Consider the following 20,972-nt stretch of genomic DNA (forward strand, 5'->3'; position numbering starts at 1 on the left):
CTATAAAATCAAGAAATAAATGCCATATTTCAAATGATGACTACTTATTTCAAGTATTTACTTTAAAACCTAGGATGGATAGAAAAGAAGTACCTGCTAAGACAGAATTATTCATTAGAAATACTAAAGAGGTTGGAAGAGGTTAGCATGAAGTAGAATAGGACTGTAATTTATGGCTAGTCATAAATTATAAATAAAAACCAAAGAGACTTTTCTCCTTTGACTAATTTCATTGACTCCCTCATCTCTTACCTTCTTCCCACACACACGAATTTTGGTTATCTATCACCATGTAATAAACTACCCCAAAACTTAACTTCCTTAAAGCAATTACCATTTTATTGCTTATGATGCTATGGTTCTAGCATTTGGGCAGGGCTCCACTGAGTGGTTCATCTTTTCCAAGTGTCAGGTATCAGGTCAGGCCACTTACATGGCTGCATTCTGATCATGGCGCCACTAAGGACTGGGCCCGGCTGGGGCTCCGGAGCCTGCCCGGTGACTTCACTGTCAGCTTTACCTCCAGTGTGTTCTCTTGGTGAAAACAAAGCACAGGCTCCACCCAGACGGCCTGACAGGATCCAGGGATCAGAGAGAAGAGACACTGCCGGAGCACAGTGCAGGACCCCCAATGTGAGTACCAGTAGAGAGCCGATTTAGCGAGCAGTACATTCCAGAAGTGTGTCCCCCACACTGAATGGGCCCACATATGCATGCATTCCAGTCATGTGGACTCTTGGGGAGACTCCAAGTTATGCATCCTCACCATGACGCTTTGCATGTGCTCTCCCCACTGCCTGGAATAGGCTTCCTTCAAGTATCTTCTGCCAATATTTTCTCCAGTCTGATTCTTACTCATCCCTCACCTCTTGGCATAAATGTCACCAGTTCCCAGAACTAGGCTGGGTGGCTTTTCTATGTGCTCCAATAGCATCTCATTCCTGTTTAGAATATATAGCCTTATTTTAATCAGTGCTTTACCTATCCAACTCCCTGGAATGCCTACACATTACTCAGGGCAGGAACTGATCTTATTACTGAATCCTCAGCAGCACTGGCATGTAGAAAGCTCTCAACAAATATTTGTTGGGTGCATGCATGAAGTTTCAAGAGAGAAAAGCCAACAAAGAACAAACCTTGTCCAGTCCTTAGAAGACAAGTAGGATTTAGATGAACGATTCTGAACAATGAAAACATGATGCAGGGCATCCCAGGCTCTGTGTCTGTTTTATTCAACATTGGACACCCAGTGCCTGGCCCACTGCTCCTGTTAGAGCAGGTGTGTGGTAACTGTGGTGGATGGATGAGTTGCTTGAATCAAACTGTCCTAATTTCATCAGAGTGTGGAGGACATTTAGGGGCATGTCAGGAAAGGAACCCAGTATTTTTGATCCAGTGGAGACAAATTTTAGGATTCCTAAATAGCCAGGGAGAGAGGTGTCAACTAGAATTTATGACAGTTTGAAACCAGGAAGCCTTGAGTGAGTGAATATTGACCCTACTGGGTTGATTCATGACCCATGGCCAGTGGTAACCAGACCTCTCTCGGATCTAGAAATATCCCAGCATGTCCCCATCCTGGCTTGATCTGTCTTCAGAGCCCATCAGTCGACGAATTTTCCAAGTGCTGCAAGGTAAATGAAACCTATAAGTCTTAGTAGACTGGTAATTGTCTTTAAGCTGCCGCCGTGGCTACCAATGGCTTCTGGAAAGGAGGAATTCCAGCAAGCTGTCTTCCCTGTTAATATGTCGCAGTGGAAAGGTGGATAAGGCCTTACTACATTTTTAAAGCACATTTAATAATTAGCCTTAGATTGTGAAGTATGTTAAAATTTTGTGACATGAAGGGGCTCTACAACAATGAGATGGCTGGGGAAATCAGAAGGCTGGGCGGTACATGGCCATGAAGTACGCGGCAGGCTGCGGTTACAATCATGAGCCTGTATGACTCTATTATACAGGCTCAAATGTAAACCTGTATTATAGAGTCTTATGTTTTAGAATATAGACTATTCTAGAGTCTACAATAATAGACTATAAGCCCTAGTAAAGCAAGCTTTTTAGCAACCTAAAATAGTCATTACTTTATCCCCCTGGTAATTAAAATAGAAGGAAAGGAACCAAAAAAATAAGGTAAGGTCTTTTGAATGCTTCCTAGAGAGAGGCCCTACTCTCATTCCTGTGTGTTCTCTACACATATACACACACACACAGTGGCAAATTCTGAGGGCCTCTGTGAGCATGGGCTCAAAAGAGGGCTGCGTTTACATTTACTCCTTACATTTCCGGCTTAAGGGATTATACCTTGTGAATTATATTAGGCCATCTGACTTTCTCCTGAATTTGAAGAGCCAGCCATTTGTCATCCTCTGTGGTCTGTTGATGTGGGCTGAGTCACTGCCTCTTGGGGTCTCAGTTTCCTCATCTGTAAACAGGATATGCATACCTTGTCTTCCTCCTCCTCAGCATGTCATAGGGGTCACATGAGCTCATGAACTGGGAAGTGCTTTGTACAGAGTGCCTGCAGACCCAAATCCAGGTTCAGGGCCCTCCTCGTTCCCCTTCAAGTCCTGCTCTTCCCCACACAGAGCCCTGCACATGCCGGCCTGGCTCCCTTGTTCACACTGTTTGCCGAACGTGGATGCCACTCCATCTTCCCTCCTTTCTAGACCCCAGACCTGAAAGGAAATGGCTGCAAGATGGCAGGGGCCGCACTATTTAGCTTCCTGCTCATCTCCCAGGTTTTTGCCTGGATGGACTGTAGAGCACATGGTCAGTCCCAATGACCCGACGAGCATTTCATCCAGAAGCTCCAGACTTGAAAAGAACAGCCCAGCAGAGGCTGTCTTAAGGCCAGCTTTTAGTTTGGTTGTTCCAGTAATTTAAGTACTTTCCTTTCAGCTAGAGCGGAGACTGAAATTGTATTGTAGGTCACACGTGAATCATGTTAACAGAATGACCTTCATCAAGAATGAAATAAAAATGAAAATAGCGTGTAGCAGCACATTATATTTTCAATTTTTTCTTCCCGATGCAGTGTATTGATTGAGGTACCAGGCTAAAGCTTTAAAATAATTGACTAAATTCTTGCTGAATTGCGCTGTATTGCTGTAGGGAGTGTGTTTCACCTTTCAGAACTCATTAACACAGCCAATAGACCATATTAGCCTGTGTTTTGGTTCAAAAGATTAATAATGTTTAGTTGTTTTGAAATGGTGTTGGAATTTTGAAGATTGGCCTGTGTGTATATCAGGGTTTGGGGCAGGAACTTTCCAGGTTAACCGTTGGCTGGGGATGTACCACGAGGATGCACTGACCCATCTGAAATGTTCACTAAAGCCTCCCTAGATGGACCTTTTCCTAAGAGTGGGTGCCCTGGGCAGATCTTGATCTGACTACAGACCAGCCCCCCAGGAGCTTGGAGATGGAAGGTTTCCTCTGACCTGGACTGTGCCTGCCACCTGCCTACCAGTGCATCAGAGGTCATTGTTAGTTAACTTGTTTGCAAACAGTAGAAAATGACTGTGGCCATTGTCAATGAATGGGAGTGGCAAGACCAAAGGCTCTCCTGCAGCTGGCCCTCTGTCAGCGTTCCCTGAATTTCTTACACTTGAAAATGCCCTTGGGCAGTGGCTCTGCAATCTGGAAGAGATCGATTCCAGCAGACTCCAAGTGGTATCTTCATTAGCTCTTTGGCTGTGGGGGTGCCTACCCCAGAATATGAACGGGAAAGGTTCACCAGTCCTCTGCCCTAAGTCAGCCCCAATAACCAATCCCTAAAGGAGGGAAAGATATTTTTTCAGAAGGGAATCTGAGTGCTGTTTGGGAAGGAAAAAGGAAGCAGGGCAGTTAAAAAATGGCCCAGTGCCCACCAAGGCTCTAAGGAAGATAGGACGGAAGCATGGGCACAGCTACATTGGACTCCATATAGATGAGTGTAAGCATCACAGCAAGTGTTTTTCCCATTCCCGTGTTTGTAAGGAACATTAGCTCTAGAGAACCCAGAGCCCCTGGTCTCTGTGAGAGCAGCCTCAGGCCTGGGAAAGGCAGCATATCTGGCTCAGTGTAGATGGCCTTGCCCAGCGAGAGATGGCAGTGCTCAGGAGATGGGGGGCCCAACAGGAAAATAGGGGATGGTAGACTCTGGACGGCAGGCTGGTGACTGAGACCTAGCCTCTGGGGCTGGAAGATGTGGATGTGCATTCTGGCACTCCCACCTCTATGCTCTGTGACCTTCAGGGCATGACTTAAGCCTCCTGGTCCTCAGTTTCTACATCTAGAAGATGGGCATAGTCATGGTCCCTACTTTATAAAGTTGTAATTGAATGAGATATACCATGAAAAGTTCTCACTATGCCTGGAACACTTCGGGCTCCTGATAAGTGGCTCTCTATGGCAGCTGGTCATCGTGTTGCGTGCATGTGGGAGACAATCCTCAGGAAATATGTGGAAGGGTCTTGGCAGGTATGATTTGAAGAAAAGGACCACTTTGGAAAGAAGAGGTCAGGAGCCTGGTGTGGGTGTCTCTGACAAGCTGTATGTCCCTCGTTCTTCCTGTGGTCTTTTGGCCTCTTCTTGAAAAGCTCCTGGTCCCTTACAGGATTTTGTCTTGTTTGGGGGTGGGGCACATGCCTGTTTAATGCTTTGTTTGGAACAGACCCAGGCAGTCCCATCTCTCCTGGTTACTTCTACCCCCTGCTCACTGCCCCCTACATGGACTAACTTTAAAAAAACAGTAAGATACGCCTGCAGACTGTAGAAGAAAGGCACTTTCTGGAATCAAGGTTCTCTGCTTCAGTACTGAAATACGCCTTCAAGATCAGCCATCTAAACTTGACTTCCTGCAAGTATTGATAAGAAAACACCTTATACTTTAGTGCTGGTCCAAATAGCAAAAAGTAAATTACATAGATAAATGTCTCATCTATTTTTTATTCTTAAATCTTTTTTTTTTTTTTAATGCCAAATGGATAAATGACTCCCGGAGCTTGGTCTCCAACGTTGTTTTGCTATTTCCTTCTCTCCCCTGTGTCTTCTGTGCTCCCTCCATCACAACCCTTCCTCTGTCGTCCTCCCCCAGCCAGCCCCTCCATCTCTATGTGGCCCCCGCCCTTTCCCACCCTCACTCATACTCAGACCCTCAGAGCCCAGACCCCTTCTCACTCTGTACTGTGGGTTTGCAATCTTATTGAAAAAGGATTTGGCTTAATCTGACTTTCATCCTCCATCTACCCTGGGCGAGGCAGGGCTGAAATGTTGCACAGCCGCAGGGGCTGCAACTGCCCGTTCGCAGTGGCCCCGATCGGAGCGTTTAATGAAGCCAAGACTTGGGTGAGACACCCACGACCAGGGTGGGCAAGGCTTGCCGGCCTTCTGCGGTCCCTGACAGCCACAGAGATTTAAATATGCCTGGTTTTTGTTTCTTTTCTTTCTTTCTTTTTTTAATGGAGAAAATGCCATGTGAAAGAAACAGAAATTGGAGATTGGATTTCACAAATCCTTCTCCTTCTTTGCCCTTCTGACCCTGATAAGCCACTTGAACTCCTAATGTCCTTCAATTTTTGTAATGCTTTTTTATAAAGTGAAATGCCCTGGGGATGCAGCGTGGCTCTCCTGGACTTATTTTTCACATACCGGGAAGGGCTAGACAATAAAAAGGGGATTGCTTTGAAAGGAAGAACTTTCATTTTCTCCCCTCAGCCACAGATGCTGTAGAAAACATTGTGAGCACAAGCAACAAAAATGACTAATGTAAATATCTGTGTCTTTAAATATGTATTTTACATACAATTATAATGTATCTATATTAAATAGATATATAGTAGAGTTCTAGCTCACTGGCTGATCTTGGCCTGAGCCTAAAATCCTACAGGGGAACCGCTTTACTGGAGAGACCTATAAACTTGATTCACTGGACACCATTGAGTGGAGGCACATTTCGTCCCTGAAGAAGAGCTCAGACGGAAGAAGCAAACCAGTCACCGCTGCGTGCCTCTCTGTGAAAGGCAGCCAGTGGGCATGTTCGCACACGGAATACTATACAGCCGTGACAATGAACACACTGTAACTATACCCAACAGGGTGTATGAGTCTCACAAACATTGTGGTAAAGCCCAGCAGCCAGACACGAAAGACAGTGTCCTGTGTGATTCCATTAATGTGAGCTTCAAAAACTGGCAAAACTAATCTATGGTGGGAGAAGCCATGATAGCCTTGTCCTTGGGGAAAGGATTGTGAGGGAGAATGAGGAGGGCTGCCTGGGTACTAGCAGTATTGTCTTGTCTTTATCTCGGTGCTGATCACACAGGGATGTCCACTTTTTGAAACTTCACCAGGCTGTGCATGTGTGCTGTTTTCTCTGTGTACACCTCAATTTTTTAAAGATGAACTCCTCAGAATTAGTCATCGGGGTTCCTTCCAAGCAACTTTTCCCAGTTCAGCAGTGTGTCAGGTGTGGTGGGGGTTCCAAAGAAGAATGAGCTGCTGCCTGTGACCTCAAGAACCTTCTGGAAGTTTAGTTCTGTCTTCTGTCCCCAGCCCTACACCTAGTCCTTGGGTTTTGTCATTTGCCAGAAGGAGTTTGGCCAGCCCACTGCCAGCATGTGGCTCTGGACACGGCACCAAGCCTACCATGCCTCACTCAGATACCTCTGAGCACCTGAAGCTCAATGCAGAGAATACAATCAAAGCATTTCTTTGGCCAAGGAAGCAGTCTATGGAAAGGGAGCCCAGGCTGCCTGATCCTGCCAAGCAGAGGTTGGTTTTGCAATGTAAAAACTCTCCTGTAATGTTTGCAATTCACTGAATGAGATCCTCTGTCTCGAGTTTCCATGGAGACATGCTAGTGAGTTCATTTAAAGAAAAAGGCACTACCTGCACCTAGTTTACTGTTCTCTTGATGGTGGTATCCTGGCAGGGAAGGGCTCTCCAGTACTTTCTCTTTTTCTTCTATTTATATTTTTAACTTTCACTTTTCATTGTACCCTTTGGGCTCTAGTGGCCCTTTAAAGCCCCCCACCCCCACCTCGTGAACTAATGATGACAGATGTTGGTACCCGGATGTGAATACCTTCCGTTCTGTCATTCTGTCGGAACTCATCTTGAAGGCAAGTTGGTTGTGAGCATTAAATGCAGCCTGTGGGAGACCTTCAGCCGGTGGGCCGCTCCGGAGCTCCAGAGGTGACGGCCGCCTGGCTCTGTGCATGCTTTAGACTGTGAGAGAGTTGCAGCCCCACCCTCCAGGTCTGTTGCTCTTCGCAGCTTCCCTTCCCCCAGGAAAGTTGAAGTCTGGTTCCCCTTTGCCTCTGATGCAAATAAGTCCTGGTGTAAGATCTTCAATTTTCAGCAGTTGGTTTTGGCACCTTCTTGCCTCCCCCTGATTGCTCTTTCAAGCTCCTTTCCTGAGAGATTACTGTGAGGCCAGTAAGTTAGGTATATTGAGCAAAAAAGACAGAGCTGAATTAAAAACCCTTGTTTTTAAGTCCCCTCTCCTGGTTGGTAGCCTTGCTCACTTCTGCAACGGGGTCCTCACCCGAAAATGGGTTTGACAGTAATAAAAGCAGGTAATTCTAGGCAGAGTACGATGACAGCATAAAATTAGGTGAGTTCAGAAATTTGGGGGCATGGTGCAAGGCTTTGTTCTCGTGCTTTGGGGACGGCTTCACACGGGTATGGGTGTGTCAGGACTCCTCAGATTATCCATTTGAAGAATGTGCAAAGCTGCATCAGCAAGAAATGAGAAGATTTTTAGAAACCATAAATTACTATACGTGTTAATGATTAATAATCCTCATTATTATGCTTAAGAAAACAGCAGATGAATTTTCCTCCAGCAGAGTGTCTTGTTTCAGAAGTAAATTTCAGGTTGGCAATTCAGAGAGGAGGCCGAATTCCACTTCTCTGGGCCAGGGTTTCTCCGTCGTGGCACAATGACACCGGGAACGCAGTAATGCTGGCGTGCGGGCTGTCCTGTGCATCGTAGGATGCACCTGGATGCACCCCCCTCCCTAGAGGGACAGTCAACCGAAAACGTCTCCAGACACTGCGGGACGTCTTCTCTGGGGCAAATCACCCGTGATTGGGAACCCCTCCTTCCAAGGCCTCAGCCATGTTTCACAGACAAATTTCTTTGTTACTCAAAGTCTGTAATTATTATGTTCAATTTCAAGGTTTGTGATAGGATTGTTTATATTTTTGAAACAAGCTGAGACTGTAATAAAGATTTAGGCTTACCCACCCCACCCCTGCCCCCTGCATTCGGTCCCATTCTGTTATAAATAACATTTGCCTGACCTGAAATATTTTAACTATTTTTGTGTGTCCTGTTTTCCTTTAATACATCCTGCCAGCAGCCGTGTCTGATTCCATCCCCAGCATCTCGGATCCTCGTGCCAGACATGCTTTGCTTGCAGGTGCCAGAGAAAGCAGCGAACGCTGTGACACACCACGTGCAGCGGGGTGGGGGGGGGCAGTGCAGGGGGTTCAGAGCAGTTAATCTTAGTAAGAATCTCTTTTCATTGATTGATTATAGGCTTTGCAAAATGATTTGTAAATATTAGTACTTGGAACTGACCCGCTTGTCCCCAGTATTTCTTTTTCCTTTAGTTTATAAGAAGGATCCAAAGCAGACAGTGATGGTACCATTTAAAAATGCTAGTCAGCAGCACATTTAGCATTGTACAGATGGCTGGCCTTTTTTTTAATCAGCTTTCTATTTAATAAGTAAGTTGAGGGAAAAAAACAAGCAAGTTGGAGGGAAACGACTTGTTAAAAAATAGGATCTTAACTAGTGCCACTGTTGCTGTAAAGCAGACCCCTTCCCCACCCCCCCCACCCCCGTGCCTGGCACCGCATTGGCATTTCTTTGGGCATTGTCTGCAGGTGGACCCAAGGCCGTGTTGCTCTGAGTCCCAGAAAAGTCACCTGCGTCATGGAGGTGGTGGCAGCCTTCCCTTGGGTGGGTCTGGTGACAGCCAAGGCCACACACATTCCCATGTGCTGTTTCTAATGACAGCAACAGCTCTTTCAAAGTGGGTGGCGAGTTGTTTTCTGGAATTCTTCTCTCCTTGACTCCACCCAACGACATCTAACCCATGTTTTGGCTCTTGTCTCTTCCTCAGAAATACCTCAGGGACTTTTTCAGCGTGATGCTCCAATCCGCGACGTCCCCCCTGCACATCAACAAGGTGGGGCTGACCCTTTCCAAACACACCATCTGTGAGTTCTCGCCGTTCTTCAAGAAGGGAGTCTTTGACTACAGCAGCCACGGGACGGGGTAGAGCTGGGGGATGGAGGAACCACCAATGCAGTGCCTTCTCGTCGAAGGGGCCCTCCCGGCGCAGGGCGGCCTCCCACACTTGGTCCGAGCCTGCCTCCTCCGGTGGCACCCAGGCCGCCTCGCCAGGGCCTACTGAGTTCCTGAACCTGGGACTGGCATGGTTCGCTTTGCTGACGGGGACCCCAACGGGCAGCTATTGCTGGCCCATTGCCGTTGAATGTGGCCTTTTCCCCATAGTGCTTCCTTCTCGTCACAGCGGAGTCTGCCCCAGAATGGACGTGGCTGGGTTGTCTCAGGCTCTCTGAGCCCTGCCGGCCCAGGACCTCCCCAAGTGAGCGGGCGGCTCACCAGACCTCCCTTAAATGACTGTCATCTGGTTTCCTCTTCCACCAAAATATATATCTTATTTTTTTATATTCCTCCCATGTGGCTGGCTACATCCCAAGAGAAGCATTTTAAACGATTTCATTGTATTTTTTTTTCTTTTTCCCTCATTTGAGTCAGAACTTTTGTACAATACCTAACCACCGATGTTTACACAGAATTTCATATTCTGCAAAAGGGAATTTTGGTCCAATCATGCCTGGAATCTTCCATGCTTGACAAATTGGATGTAGGTGACATCACTTAAGACTTCTATAAATCCATACAAATAGGATATTTGTTTAATCTTGAATATTTGAGGAAATTTCCCAAATGTAAATGGCTACTGTGCATTCTTGAGCTTTCTCCGCTAAGCACAAACAAGCGCATAGCTGAATGCCTATTTTTAAATATTTTTTTTTCACATTTTTTGTTACAGAATCTACTGGATCTTTGGCTGAAAGACTAGAATTTACAGTAGTTTATTAATGATCCCTTAAATTACTCAGGACTTAATGTAGCATTGCACATCTATGTACAGTAAAACTGCTTTGTTTTACTAAAGAGAAAAATGGGAGTAGACAAAATATAAATGTCGTATATATGGAAATGTATATAATTCTACCTATAGATTTATATATGTACACACGCCTGTACCATAGTTGTATCAAAATATATAATCGTTCACACCAAATTTATTAAAGGTATTTGCTTTTTCAAAATTTAAATTGAGCTGCTATCAGTATTAAATGAAATTATAGAATCTATCCTGTAGCTCAGTTTATTTTAAGTTTGTGACATGATCATCGCTACTGGTCTGTTTAAAAATTTATCTAATGTGTTTGGAAAGATCCGTAATGTATAATTTAGCATTTGTGTTGCAGAAGATGCCTTCGGGGTAACATTTGAAGCCACAAATGAATGGGGTAACAAAACATGTTTGCATTTAGTCTTCTAGAATATGCCTGTGCAACTAAGCTCTCCAATCTGAAAAATATGTTTAAAGATGCAATTATCCCAATAAGGGGGAAAACTATTATTACACTAATTAGGTGTCATAGTTTAACATGAAAAAAATGACGACTTTAAAAAATTGCTACAGAAAGACTTGCTTTTGTCTGCAGCGGTGATTACAGGCATAGGTTTAGAGGCAATTACCACCCGAGAATTTAAACGTAGAGATTAAAGGATAAAAGCTGGGAGATAATAATTAACCAGAGGTCATTTATTTAAAAGGAGTCACAACACTACGGATTGTCCCTCATTTGCTGAGTAAACCAAATGGCTTTCTTCAGCGGACTAGATAATCTGTCCCCTGCCCTTTTTGACCTGTACCCGAGGCCAGGCTCGCATTTCACTGAAATGACACAGGATACAGTAATAACGTGGCAAGAGTAAACAGACCTGTGTTTGTAAGAAGTGCGGGAACCAGAAGACCCTTTGATTCCAATCCTCATCTTAATTTAAGTACTCGGTGTTGAGCTTGCAGTTCAAGCACTAGCTGGCTCCGGCTAAAGCCAGCTGTGGCGGAAGTGGGTCATTTCACCTCTCTGAGCCTCAGCCTCCCTGTCTGAAAACCAAGCTGTTGCACAGGATGATCTCTAGGTCCCATTCTAGCCGTGCTCACGAGCAGGGGAGTAGCTGCTCCTGGTGGGTGGACCAGGGCAGCCCCTGGTGTGTGGATGTGAACTACAAACTTCTAATCAGGCTCAAAGGCAGCCTGACCTAAATACAACATGAGGGAGTGTTGAAAAGCCAATGAGAAGTCTCACCTAAACAAATAATGGAATCCCTTTCTGGAGCGAAGACAAAACAGACGTCAGACTCAGCATGACAGACTTGAAGCTTTGTTAATTTAGACTGATGCAAAGGAGTAAAAGACAATTAGCAAATGCATATTTTATTACTTCAAGTGCATCAAATAAAGTAATGCTAAGATGACCATTTTAGGCAAGTCAGATAGAGGTGCCATCAATGTATACATATTTTTGTAGCCAGTTGGACAAATCTAAGGAACTTAGAATTTATTTAAGCTCTTTTAGCATGTCCTAGCTCTTGCTTCCACAATAAAATATGTGCACCAAACCTGTTTATAATCACAAGTAGTATAGGCACCTTCAGCCTGGATCCCGCCCAGGCCTTGCTATTTTGATTAATTTGGGCATCTGAATAGGGAGTAACCAAGGCATGCTGGCTCCCTAATGATGGACATCTAGAAGATTCTCTGGCCCATAATGTGGAGATGCTTTGAAGATTCATGAAGGGGGTACCCAGGCCCCAGGGCCACTTCTATTTACATTTTACATAGAAAGATTCAGTTCTGCTCAATTTGGCCCTGTTTACCCACTCAGTGTTCTAGATTGCATACGTGGAGTCTGGGCAGAAGCAACCAGAAGTTTCACAGCTTAGAGCATCTGTGAACTCCAGATGTGTAGCTGCTGCAAGGCCGCAGTCTCCAGCCTCAGAGCTAGGGCACTTTGGTTGTTCTGGGTCAAGTTTCAAAGATGAGATTCGGATCCCTCTCCACCAGTGCACAGTCCCATGCATGCCCCATCACTTCCTCAGACATGCTCTCAGAGATGGAGAGCAGTGTTCTGTTGTCATGTGGCTCATTATTACTTATGCTGAGCCTACCACAAGGCAAGCCTCATCTCCTTAGAGGGAACGTGGGTATCAATCAAGACAGTCATGAGAAAATATTCAGTGGCGTCCCGCTTTCCAATCAGTAGTGTTGAAAAGAGGTTTTTAATACACTCCTTCACAAATACCTAAAATGATGCCTTGAGGTGTCATTAGTCCAGAGTTGAACATTTCTGCCACATGAGGCCCTTGTCTTCCCATATTCTTACACACATGTGCAAGAGTAGTTCAGATTGGACTTTGTTACTGGATAAGTATTTTGTTTTTCATTTTGGATAGGACGAGTAAAGAAATTTAGGCAAAATAATTCTATGGCAAAATCAACTGCTTCGGTTTTATTTAAATTAATCATGACAGGTGATCTTTGTTTTGGGAAAACTGATTAAAGACCATTAATCCAAGGGCACTCATTCTTGGCAAATTAAGCCTTGTCAATCCCTCCTTTTAATGGCAGAGCTCTTCCCACAAGCAAGAAGAGGACCTGGTTATTGACTTTTTTGCTTCTGTTTAGAGTGTTTTTTCTGATGATAATTACATGGGTGATGATTCTGTGGTGCTGAAATTTTGAATGTTGCACAATACACAGAATTATTTCCGAGTTGAAACAAATCCAGCATTTGTTATAAATTTCTAAAACATCATATTTCAAATTGATCCTACAGTGGTACCTGGGAGTAATTGGGGGCCATGTTGGTGTTGGCCCGGCTGCTACCTTCAGAAGCCTTCTTCATTTTGGCAGCCCAGTAGAACCCTGTTACATTTTGAAATGGTAGGAGAGACAAAGAGACGGTTGGCTGAACTGAAGGGGTTCAAGGATAGGAGTTCATCCTTGTTCGCTGCAAATAGCAATTCGCATCACTGTAGAATTCTGCACACTAGGCTCTGGCACTGTCTCCTGAGGTTACCCCATGCCTTTCTAGAAAGTTCTCTCCTTTGTGTATCTCTTGGAAAATGACTAGAAAACGTTCTTTCTTTGACTATGCCCATTTGGTACCCCTTCATTTGAACATTAAATAATGAAGTTTTTTTTTTTTTTCTCTGAGGGTTACCTCTCCAAAAACTGATTCTTCTATGGGAATTTGAGGTTCATCAATTTGATTTTGCTCCTTCTCCGTTGCTGGAAAGGCAGAATCTTCCCCATTCAGGGAGAGAGAAATAAATGTGTTTGCAAAAAGATACACAAGCCATCGCTCTTTACGCGTTGAAAATGGAAAGTGCACAAGGTACAAAATTGGCAATGCGTAGAAGGAAATGCATCAGCAGAAGGCAAAAACCCCATAGGGTCAGCATACAAAGCTGTTTGGTACCATTAAGGCAGGTCACCAGAGAGAGAGAAACCTTTCTCTAGAATTTAAGACTGGGGGGGAAAATGTGAAAAATACGGCTAAATATCTTCACTGCTTGAAAGCAGAGTTATTTTCCTCAAAGTGTCACGAATCCTTATGCGCAGTTAATATTTGCAGAAGTGTTTCCAGTAGCACTTAACGTTGTGCCTGAGAGCTTCTCACTAAATTACAGCCGGGGGGTCTGCTATTCCTGAGTCTCCTTCTTCCTTCTCAGTCACGCGGAAGGAAGGGAAGGAGGGAGGGAGGGAGGAAGACGGCAGCTGCTTTTCCAGAGCTGCCAGGGAATCTCTTAGAGGAGAGAATCGCAGCAAACAATCATATCAGTTTGTGGTGATTAAGAGCTTTTTTTAATATTTGCACTTTTGTTGATTCTAAATTCTGTTAGCTCTTCTCCTGAAAACAAGCTAGAAACCACGGGGGAAGGGGTTGCCATTATAAATGACTCTTTTTTGTATGGTGTTTTAAGCCCTGGTTTTAATGAATGTAATAAGTAAAGTTGATTCACAGTGGGTGCAGTTCTTTGGTTGCAGAGTAATATTAAACACTGGCTGTTTATCCTTTAAAAGCAGATGGGGAAGGTCATGTTTACATGATGAAGGATTGTCTTTGCCTTCTGGTACAAGGGCAGCAGCCTGAGTGTACCCACGTGTAGCTACTTTTCGTACAGAGCGCGTGGCCAGAAAGTGTGGCGCTCCCCTCGGGGTCTGAGGTGCAGAGTGTTCTGGGGTGGCGCATGCATCTGAAGAGCTTGCTGTCCACTGGGCTCGCTGTCTGTCACACGTATGTGCTGTCTGATCAGGAAACCGGTACCAGTTGGCCCTGCCCCACGGCACACACCACCGCCTGGACCCACCTTGTTCACTCCCTGTGTAAGCCATTCCTCTCCGTGCCTCGCATACCCCACTGGCCCCTCTCTTGCTTTGTACCCCTTGAGGGCTGGGTGGAAGGATGGGCAAGCACAGTAAGCCTCAGAAAGTTCATAAAGTATGGACAATGCTTGCCCTACTTGGAGCCATCTGTGTACATGTCACGGCCACCGTCCCAGCCCCTTCCTGTCATGGGGACAGTGAAGGATCAGACCAAACTGCAGCCATTTCTGTGATTCCACTGGCCACGTGCTAAGTGTCGAGTTCTTAGCTGAGAGAGAACATGGCACAGAGAATGTCGACCAAACTGGCCGTGTTCTGCTCATTCCTGGTTGTTAGAGAATCGGCCTGCTCATCATTGGTACTGCACATGTCACCAGTCATTCAACACATACTCATGAGCATCTTCCACAGCCTAGCACGGGACTGGGCCCCCCACACGAGGGTGAGCAGCACGGCCAAGGGCCTGCCCTCAAGGAGCTCTCACTCCACCTAGCAACTGACCAGAGCTTGCATGACCACGTGACAGCAAAGCCTGATAAATGTCATGGAGCAAGAGGAGATGGTGCTAGGAGAGAACATACTAGACAAGTGATCTCATCTCAGAGGCTCTGCAATTTCCCCGAGCTAACACCTGAGCAATGAGGAGAAATCAGTGCCAAGGAGGCAGAGAGTTTGCTCCAAATTGAGGAAAGTGTGTGCAAGAGGGAAGACACTCATCATCGCTGTCACATAAGGGAACATCCGGGACAGTGACAGATTGGAGAGAAAGAGGCCAGAGGAGAGGGCACCTGAGAGGTTGCTGACTGAAATTTTGTAAATGAGATCACGTTTCCCATCAGCTACCACTATTTTGGAAGGATATTCCCTGGGAGGAAGAACATGTAGCAACTAGGGCTCATCCTTTAAAATCATATGTAAAGAGAAACAAACTTCCTGATTAAACGTTAACAACCAAGGGACAAGATCCAGGTGCAAGTTCTGTCCTGTGCCATCTCAAGGCTGGCAATTCTGCTCTTAGAACGTTGACTGTTGGTATATTTCAGGTTCTGAGATTTCAGGGGCTCTTGCCTTAGAGAAGCATGATCTCCCCCGAGCCTCAGATGTCTTGCTGGGGTGTTTCCAAACCCCCATACCACAGTAGCCAGCAAACCCAAGTAAAGTTCATGTCTTGTCTTTGGGCTGCTACCTAATCCTTGCTTTGTGAACAGAAGAATAGGGAGCCCCATGCAGACGCAGCTGTCAAGAAACCATGAGCTAGTTGTGGGGTTTGGTTTATGATTTAGACCAGCAATGGCACAGGGACACTGTATCCTCCTTAAGGCTGGGGTGCCATGACCTGCAGCCCCACGTGGACCTCAAGTCGTCTGTCTGCCTTCTGAGCCGGAGTACAATCATCCCAGCCTCCCCCTGTAAGAGAAAAGATTGTTTTCAGATTAAACTAACAGCCTATAACCCATCCTTTGGATGTACGGAGAAGCCTCTTGGCTGGCATAGAAAGCAAAACATCTCTCAGCTAGTCTGAGACTGTGGTTCAATGAAGCAGGTCAGTTTCTGTGGATCAGGTGGCTCGGAGGCTGACATCCCTAACCCAGGGTCTCCAGAAACTTTCAGCCTGGTCCACTTTGTATGAATTCGGTGCTACCATTCAAAAGGACTATTGCTCTTCATGCATTCATTCACTGGGCCATTAAGCAAACAAATCTATTGAAGTTAGAAACCAGGGCCCTCTGGTTGCCCCTGACACCACTTTTCGGCATCAGGTAATGTCAGCTTCCTGTCGCCACTACTGAGTGCCACGCCAACCTCTTTGCACGTGTGACCCTGACCTCGTCAAGCTGGGTGGGGCTCCTGAGAGTCTCAGATACTCAGATACTCTTGGAGATGGCAGGAGCCCAAAATCCATGAACATTCTGCTACCAGTGTCCAAGCCTCTTGTGTCCTTACGCCAAGCCAAGTATTCAAAGCATAGAAGGAAAGCCTCCATCTGTTCTGGAAAGCCTGCCAGTAAGGCAGCATCTTGTGGATGAGGAATAGGTTACAATCCACACAGCCCCAGAGAATACAACTTTAGCATACTTTTAATACCTCCAGGGAGGTCTGTGTTGCTCAGAGCGGCCCCAACAGAGGAGCCACTTATTTCTTGCATTTTCTTCCCGTGCCTGTGACGGGGCCGAAATTGCATTGGTGGAGTTGTACCACCTTTGAGACATTCTTCAATCTCCCGGCAAAACTACAGGTTGTGAGCAGGACAGCAGTGCACCTGGCTGGAGAGAAAAGGATGTCAGAGCTGGAAGAAGCTGGAAGAAGCTGGAAGGAGCCTTGGGAACAATCTGGATCCAGGATCCATTAGGATCCTAGACAGACAGTACACAGGTGGATGGAGGGGACATCCTCCACCAAAGGGACTTGAGATCATGTTGCAGAAGTGCATTCCCAGGCGCCAGACAAGCCCATCACACCAGCAGGCTGCTCTCTGCCCACGGTTACTACTTGCAATCTGTGATTTCAATCCATCTCTCAGTTTACCAAAAGTAAAGCAGCTAGAGGGAGGTTGTGGCTTACCCAAGCCCCTGACCTGAGCCTCAGTGTCCTGGGTTGACTTCAGGCCTGCTGCCGCTGCCCGGATTAGAGGAAAACGCTGAGTTTTCATCACGGATGAGTCAGGAGATAGCACCTCACTTATTTTCATAAAAAGAATTTAAAATGATCATAGTTAACGTAAAAGGTGAAAAACAGAGAACTCAAAGGTATCACAGAGATAGGAACTGCAGGAAGCAGCGGCCTCCCTCAGGGCTGGGAGAATACGAGAAGGAGGCTGGAGCTATTAAAACTCGGCAGCATGGAGGAAAGGCCCCCACAGAATTGAAACTGAGAGCTCAAGGAGAAGGGGGCACCGGCGCTGGTGCCGGTGTCTGAGCTGGGGGAAGGGACCCGTGGGGCTGGGACCCAGGCCTCCGAGGAGGAGGAGGAGGACGTGCTTGCGTCTCTGCTTGTCGGCCCGTGCTGGGAAAACTGCAAGCAGGACTCAGCAGCTGCTCCTGGGTGGAAGGAGTGTGGCTGAAGCGAAGCTGACGGGAACAGGAAGTCCTCTCATCAGGAAGGGGAAACAGACCAGAAGTGTGGCTGCGATGGCGCTCCCAGGAACAGAAAGCTAAAGAAACACATCCGTGCTTCTCCCCGAGCCTGCGGTCTCCCTCAGGGGCCTGTCTTGGCAGAGCCTAACCGGGATCAGCTGGCAGAGCAGAAACAAGGGCTGCAGATTGCGGTCCCTGCCTCCCAGAGCAGACAGGTGTGGGTTTGGGGCTGGGAGATACGCGTTCACTAACTGGCCTCCTGAGCTTTTGTTCCCATTGAAGCCTGGACCTAACGCTCACCAGCTACCAATCAATTCTCAGAGAACAGTCTGGAATCCCTGCCCCCAGACCCCCACCACAACCCGTGACTGGACATCCTTGAGGTGCTGTGTATGCCGATTGCTGGGCTGGGGACACTCTACTCTGGGACTTAATCCGCATGTCCTCTGCCCTCTAGGAGCTTACCTGCGAAGGGAAATTTTGTTCCAAACATTTATCAGGTGGCCCAGGAGACTGGACACTCTTGTCTCTGAAAGCGGCCACAGCCACGTGGGACCTGCCCGGTGCGATGCTCATCGCGTGGCAGTGCTACCTCGAGCATCTCCTTCCTCACCCAGACTTTGCCACAGGCTAGTTTTCCTGAAGTGGAAAGAATTGTTTAAGGACTGCTTTAAAAAGACAAGGAACCCAAGCATCCTAGGACACCCACTCCTGCACGGAAATGACAGTTGGTTTTTCTCTGTTCTCCCCTTACATAACCAAGAAAGTGACTATGGAAGGGTCTGCTCTGATCCCACAGCCATGGAAGGCAGAACTACGGTCTCAATAGGCCCTGCAGGCATCCACAAGGACATTTCTAGGGCATCTAACGGGGAGTGAGCTCTGTGGTCCAGGGCTTGGGGACCCGGAGTTTATATGCTGTGCATTAAATGCAGTAGTTTCTCATGTTCATCTTGCAGCCGACATAGGGCCCTTACTAGTCTGTATGGGATCTCCTCTATTCTCTCCACTCAAGGTGGGCAGCTTCATCCCTTCTGCCCAAGTGATCTGTAGGACTGCTCACCTGAGAAATTACTTCTTTGTGTTTTATCCCCACGAGAGGCAAGATCGGCCATAACATTCCTGGCACTGGGCCATGACACCGACCTTCAAAGACCTGAAATGGCTGTTTCCCTGGCTGCTGTGAACTTCAGAACTTGGGAATAGATATTTCCTGAAAACATGTAACATCCCATGAACGAAGACGTTGGCGGTGCGTTCTCATCCTTGTTTATCCCAGGCTCTGGTTGGCCTTTCTGCAAGACTGCTTTCTCACGCGGAGGCCAGTTCTGCGAAGCAGTGAAATCCAAGGCTCGGCTTCCCATTTGAGCCTTCCTGCTCACCCACACCAGGAGGTAGATCAAAGGGGAGTGGACTCGTTGGATATGAAGGAGTTATGCAAGAAAGGAGTTCTAGAAGAGAACTGGCTGAAGAGTCTAGGATCACAAGAAATCACGCTGCTGACATAGAGTAAACTTCCTGGCTCTGGGGTTCAAACTTCTCTAATTATCCTAATGAAATCTTCAAGAAGTGAAATGGACATTTAATAGTTGCTTGCTTCCACATCTTACCCCTCCAGTCGGCCCACAATGGCAGGGCTGATATTTGTCTTCCTCTTAAAATGGATGCTGTCGAGGGAACTCAAAGAACTTCATTTATTTTCATTAAATTTCCTGGTATCAGTGACAGACGATCAGCTCATGGGCGTGGGGGATGACAAGTGGTTGAGAGGACATCCGATCACAAGGAAAGCCTCATCCTGTAAAGGTACAGAAGTGTGAGTTGTAACAGTCCCTGCCACCTGAGAAATACGCTGTCACGGGGCTTATCAGTGGTGACAAGCAAAGCCAGACCTACGAATGCAAGGGAATTCAATTAAAAGTGAGGTTTTTCGGAAGGGGAAGTCTGAATAGATAAGACGTATTTTAAGCAATCTCTATAATTAGCCGATCATCCACTTGGTAAAGAGGGAATGGCAAAATACAGGTAATTCAGAAAATTTGTTCAAGCACTTAGGTTGAACTTCCTTCTCTACTCACCTTATAACAAACATCTCTAGTTCAGAAATTTTTGTCCTCTCTGAGGGCCAGCCAAGATGTCTCAGGAGGACTGAGAGAGCACACACAGAATGGCCTGATACACATCTTGGCACCCCAGTGTCAATGGGTTGTGAAGAGCGATGCATCTTTTGAAGCTTGGGGGGAATTGCTGTTTCCCGGAACCCCTGCTATCCTGATAGACCATCGAAGGCAGACAGACTTACCTTGAAGACAGGCATAAGCCTCTCACATGCTCAGGCTCCTTCCAAAGCCCCCGGGTTCTCCCATGAAGACCTGGCAGGGAAGCAGCAACCTGGCCATCCATTGGAGGGGATGGAGGTGAGGGAGCTGTGCCCCTACGTGGGGTCACCCTCCCCCATACCTGGTGGTCCTATCGTTACTGCGGCGGGGCCTGCAGTCTGCCTCAGGCTGGGGGTGGGTGGGTGGAGGATGGGTCTCGCTGAGCTGGACCAGCACCCCCAAGGCCAGGGTCCTAAGGGCTAGAGCTGGGGAGGTCAGGGAGCTCCACTGCCCAGGATAGTCCCCGAGGCAAGAAGCTCTTTCCCCCCCACAGTGTGGCGTTTCCAGTATAAGTTGTGACGCCCAGGAAAGCCTATTTTCTGTTCTCTCTAAATTTTCCGTTACATCATTGTCTGATGCAGAAGTGATCAAAGAAAATGTAGCAAAAAGAAGCAGGAAACAACTATTATAGAATTGGGTCAAGCAATAAATTAATAACAACTCTTTAATATAATTACTGGGAGACTCCGTTTCTAGGACAATCCTGAGAAGGCAAAGCCATAGGGAAAGGAAATATCAGTGCTTGCCAGGAACCGGGGGTGGGGGGGGGCATTCACCTCAAAGGGGCAGCACGTGGAAATGTTTTGGGGTGAGGGGCTATTCTAGATCTTGAGTGTGGGGGTGGTTACACAAGTGTAGGCACTTGGCAAGATTCATAGGATGGTACATTGCAAAGGACTTTACTGTGTATAAAGTATTCCATGCATATTTTTTTTTTGCTTTCGGTAATTGATTCAGTAAAGTGTGTTGACTCTCTGACTCTATTGCATCCCATGCCTGTTGCTTCTTCCTTTGTATCAGAGTCAGCAAACATAGTCCTGCGGGAGAAAAATTAAAAAATAAAGCTTCAGCCTCCAAAATCCAGTTGGGGAGCTTGGGCCCCAGGGCCCGACTGGGAGGGGCACACGGGTTTGTTTGCAAATCTGTCTCCTCCCTGTCGCCTGTCAGCCTGCAGATGGCACGAACCATTTCAGAGGCTCTCAGCAGGTGCTCAGTAACAGTTGTGAAATAGATGATAGGGATGG

The 20,972-nt window shown here is 46.6% G+C and overlaps 1 protein-coding gene across 3 annotated transcripts in view; it reads left to right on the top strand.

Moving 5' to 3' along the window:
- KIF16B (kinesin family member 16B) overlaps positions 1-10,407 on the top strand; it is a 297,963-nt gene extending 287,556 nt beyond the window's left edge. For 2 of the 3 annotated variants that reach the window (XM_078056901.1, XM_078056902.1), the window contains one exon: positions 9,120-10,407. In XM_078056901.1, the coding sequence (XP_077913027.1) occupies positions 9,120-9,278 (159 nt within the window). In that variant the 3' untranslated portion in view covers positions 9,279-10,407. The remainder of the gene's footprint in view (positions 1-9,119) is intronic. The other variant, XM_078056903.1, reaches the window with a different exon arrangement.
- The last annotated feature ends 10,565 nt before the right edge of the window (positions 10,408-20,972 follow it).

The sequence above is a fragment of the Halichoerus grypus genome, chromosome 10, assembly GCF_964656455.1.
Source record: "Halichoerus grypus chromosome 10, mHalGry1.hap1.1, whole genome shotgun sequence".
NCBI lineage: Eukaryota > Metazoa > Chordata > Mammalia > Carnivora > Phocidae > Halichoerus > Halichoerus grypus.